Source organism: Plectropomus leopardus, unplaced genomic scaffold (assembly GCF_008729295.1).
Source record: "Plectropomus leopardus isolate mb unplaced genomic scaffold, YSFRI_Pleo_2.0 unplaced_scaffold4073, whole genome shotgun sequence".
NCBI classification, from domain to species: Eukaryota; Metazoa; Chordata; class Actinopteri; order Perciformes; family Serranidae; genus Plectropomus; species Plectropomus leopardus.
Genome location: NW_024644603.1, coordinates 1 through 3,997, shown reverse-complemented (window position 1 = coordinate 3,997; position 3,997 = coordinate 1). Strand labels below are relative to the sequence as shown.

The 3,997-nt window shown below is 39.3% G+C and overlaps 1 protein-coding gene across 1 annotated transcript; it reads right to left on the bottom strand.

Annotated features, from left to right (window-relative positions):
- Positions 1–309: 309 nt before the first annotated feature.
- On the bottom strand, positions 310–3,660 carry LOC121939078 (sortilin-related receptor-like; the record flags this gene model as incomplete). The annotated part of the gene is made up of 5 exons (XM_042482209.1): positions 310–438; positions 1,675–1,842; positions 2,029–2,181; positions 2,864–2,998; positions 3,529–3,660. Coding segments are annotated over 5 exons (717 nt in total), but the record flags the coding sequence as incomplete, so codon positions are not given.
- Positions 3,661–3,997: the final 337 nt, after the last annotated feature.

Here is a 3,997-nt window from a genome sequence, read left to right as displayed (position 1 = left end):
ATATAAATATTACATTTCTCTTCAAAATTTTAAATATATACTTATAATAATTAGAACTGTAGTTTTTTGGACATTTTTCTCATTTTTCTGAGAATTTTCTAATTATCTCTCTACCTCTCTCTTTTCATCTTTTACTAATTTCTTGCATTTTACAGGACATTTCTTGCCAAAATTGCTGATTTTCTTTTGCTTTTGAAAGAAATCAGACCAATTTTTCGCACGTTTCGTAAGTTTAAATGCTTGTGAAAGGCGTCTGAATGCAGTACAACAAAACCGTTTTCGATCCAGGTGAGAGTGTGCGGGACCTACGGGTGCAGTCGTCCTCGTCGCTGTGGTCGGAGCAGTCCAGGAAGCCGTCGCAGCGCTCGCTGTCCAGCACGCAGGCTTCACCGTCAGAGCAGCGAGTCCCGTTGACACAGAACAGCGGCCCGCGAGTGGCTGCGGACACACAGACGCAGCTCTCACACTCGAGTACATGAAAAAGGATCATACTGCCGAATTAAGACGGCCTAAGACGTCTGATGTTTGTATAATCAGAGTTCACACAGACTTTTATCAGTACTTTTCCATGACTTTTCCATGACTTTTCCATGACTTCAAAGAAATTTTCAAGACTCTGCATTCTCTGAAACGACCATCGATACTCCGTATGGGTTCTTTTTCTTTACTGTATAACAGATTATTTAAATATAAATTATTTTTAAAAATTAATAATTCAGAACAGGATAAGAACTGTGGTGTAAAAAGGGAGGCATGTCCAATAATTTTTAAGCACTGAGGACGGATTTATGATTTTTTTTTTTTTTTTTAGGGGAGGGACACACAACTTTAAATGGCTGCATTTTTTATTTCTTTACAGCAGATTTTTTAAAAGAAAAATTTGACCTCTAAACCTGCAGATACAAAAGTTTGAAATGCATTTTTCAAATGTGTTTTTTTTCTCTGAAATTCTTTTGGCTAGTTTTTTTTAGTTTGTCTTTAGCGGAGGGGCATACAGTTCTTAACGTACTTGTACTTACCGCTGATTTTTAAAAAAGTCTGTGGGTTTGCAGGTTTGAAATGCAAATTTTCTTTAAAAATCACCAAAAAATATATCATTTATCATAGAAATTATATACAGAATATACATATATATAAAAGAACCCTAATTATATTTTCTGTGCATTTATAGTAAGATTTTACATTTATTAAAATTACAGTAAAAGAAAAATTGGGGATGCACAATAATGTACCTCGTGTCATCACTGGCGAAATACGTGTGGATCTAAATCTGTCCAGGTTGAAAGCAACTGCAACTTTCAAAGTTGCAGTAATTTAACTTTTTCAGACACCAAAAGAGAAGAGGTGGATTATAAAAAATGATAAAGTGAGGCACTGATTCAAAAGATCCTGAACATCAGGTTCAGCCTCTTCAACAGATTTAGTGTATTTTTTGAATCCGACTCCATTATTTGTCACAGAAGTAAAGTATTTTAATCTTTTTTGGTTGTTATTTTGTTTGTTTGTGTGTGTGTGTGTGTGTGTGTGTGTGTGTGTGTGTGTGTGTGTGTGTGCGTGTGTGTATGTGTGTGTGTGTGTGTGTTGTGTGTGTGTGTGTGTGTGTGTGTGTGGTGTGTGTGTGCGTGCATGCGTGCGTGTGATGGTATCTCAGGTGTACAGCATGCAGAGACTCACGGCAGTGGGCTTCGTCGGAGCGGTCCTGGCAGTTGATCTGGCCGTCACAGCGCTGCCAGTCGGGGATGCAGTGGGGGGGTCGGCGACACAGGAACTGACCGCGGCTGCAGCGTGCGGGGGAGGGCGGGGCCTGGGTGGGCGCTGGAGCCATCGTCGCAGAGCCGTTAACTGCACACAGAGAAAGTTAATATTTGTATTTTTTTCTTGGTTCGTCTTCCCTTCTGTTTAATTGAACTATATCGACTTAATATATTCAGTTTGGTTAAAGAAAAAATTTAAATCTCAAATAAAATCTGAACCAAAACTTCTTTTGTAAAAAAAAAACTTCGAGCCGTGAGCGGACAGTGGTGGCACCTGTGGGACATCCCAGCTCATCGCTGCCGTCGGGACAGTCAGCGTAGCCGTCACACACCCACGTGTTGATGATGCAAGCTCCGGAGCCACAGTGGAAGCGGTTGGGGGCACAAGTTGAGGGCCCCGGGGCCACAGTGTGAGGAGTAACACCACCTGCAGGAGTGGAGATTCAAGTTTAAAGACTCAGGAGTTTAATTTAGCATAAAAAAATGAGTATGCAACACCACAGAGGAAAAAAGTCAGAAGTTTTTTAACTTTGAACTGTGTACACTTGACTTGGTCCTCATGTGTTTTCACTACCTGAGGGGCCACACGAGGGCCCCAACGTGCCAGTCATTTATTTCTAAACTGTCTGACGTAGTCCTGCTGTTCTTTTGTAAATGTTTGGATGGTTTCTTCGGTCCAAATTTATTTATAAAGCACATTTAAAAACAACAGAGTTGACCAAGGTGCTGTGCATCAATAAACAGATTAAAAACAATGATAATAATAAAAATAATGAATAAAAAAATAGCATAAATAACATAAGACAAGGACAAAACATTCTCTGATTTCAGCTTCTAAAAAGTAAATATTTCTGGTTTCTTGACTCCTCCTGGACAATTAACTGAATATGTTCGGGTTTTGGACAAAACAAGACACTTGAGGACGTCACACGTTGGGCTTTGGGAAACACTACTCGACATTTATCAGCACTTTCTGACAATTTATAGCCCAAACTACTAATCACATAATTGAGAAAATGATCAAGAGATGAAACGACAATGAAAATAATCATTAGTTATAATCTCTACTGGAGCAGAACCGTGCAGAGACATGAGGGCTGAGCGTGTACCTGTACACTGGGCCTCATCAGACCAGTCCCCGCAGTCGTTCTCTCCATCACACTTCCACCACGTTGGGATGCAGCGTCCATTTTTGCACTCATACTGGAAGTACCTGGAGCAGCCGGGGACCTCGGTGGGAGCGGCTGCAACACACGGAGCAGAAGGAAGCATCACGCTGCTGCTGCAACATCACTGCACAAAAAAGTCTAACGCACAGCGTTTCTGTTTCCATGTGTGTATCCCACACTGAGTGCCGGGGGTGTTCTTGTGGATTTGATGTTGATCGGGTTGTAAATCGTAAGCGCTTTCCTTAATTGGTAAAATTAACAATCGATTAATTGCTATTTGAAAAAAAAAACAAGGAAAGATTCCTTTTTTTCTCTTTCAAAGATCACAGAAACAAATTGCAAATCCTTTGACAGCAATCCAGTCTAACGATTAATCAATTAAATTTCACAGACTGTGAACTGTTTTCATTCCTAAAGTTGATGGTTTTTATTTTTGCACAATTTAAAATACACAAAATACAAAAGGAAAAGAGCAGTTTGCATTGTACGGAAGAAAAAACAGCACAGTCTTATTTGAAGCCTCCATCCCCCCAAAAATAATGTTAAAATTTCTTAATATTATAAGAAACACAAAAGACATTTCTGCAAAAACTTCTCCTCCTCACCGCAGTTGGCTTCGTCAGAGTAATCCCCACAGTCGTCCATGCCGTCACACTTCCACTCCAGGCTCACACACACTCCGTTGGCACACTGGAAAGTGTAGGCGTCACACACTTTGCCAAACTCAGATGGCGTGGCTGACAGAAAACACACACGGACATGAGCAGGTTACACAAAACAGTTAGCTGCAACATCGCAAGACAGAAGAAAATCTGAATGAATAATTCTTATTACAAACATCGTGAGAAACAAAGATTATCTCACATAAATTTTCTCAGTCAATAACCAAAAGGGGGAAACTTTTATTTATGCCTATTCTGTATCAAACAAAGGATTACCCAAAAAAACAGCAAAACTTAAGAAAGAAAAGTAAATGAATTAATGAAAAAACATAATATTGTAAATTATTATCCTCAGTTATTTCACACTATAATTATTATAAATTATAATCTGTGAGTATTTTACATTTTAAGG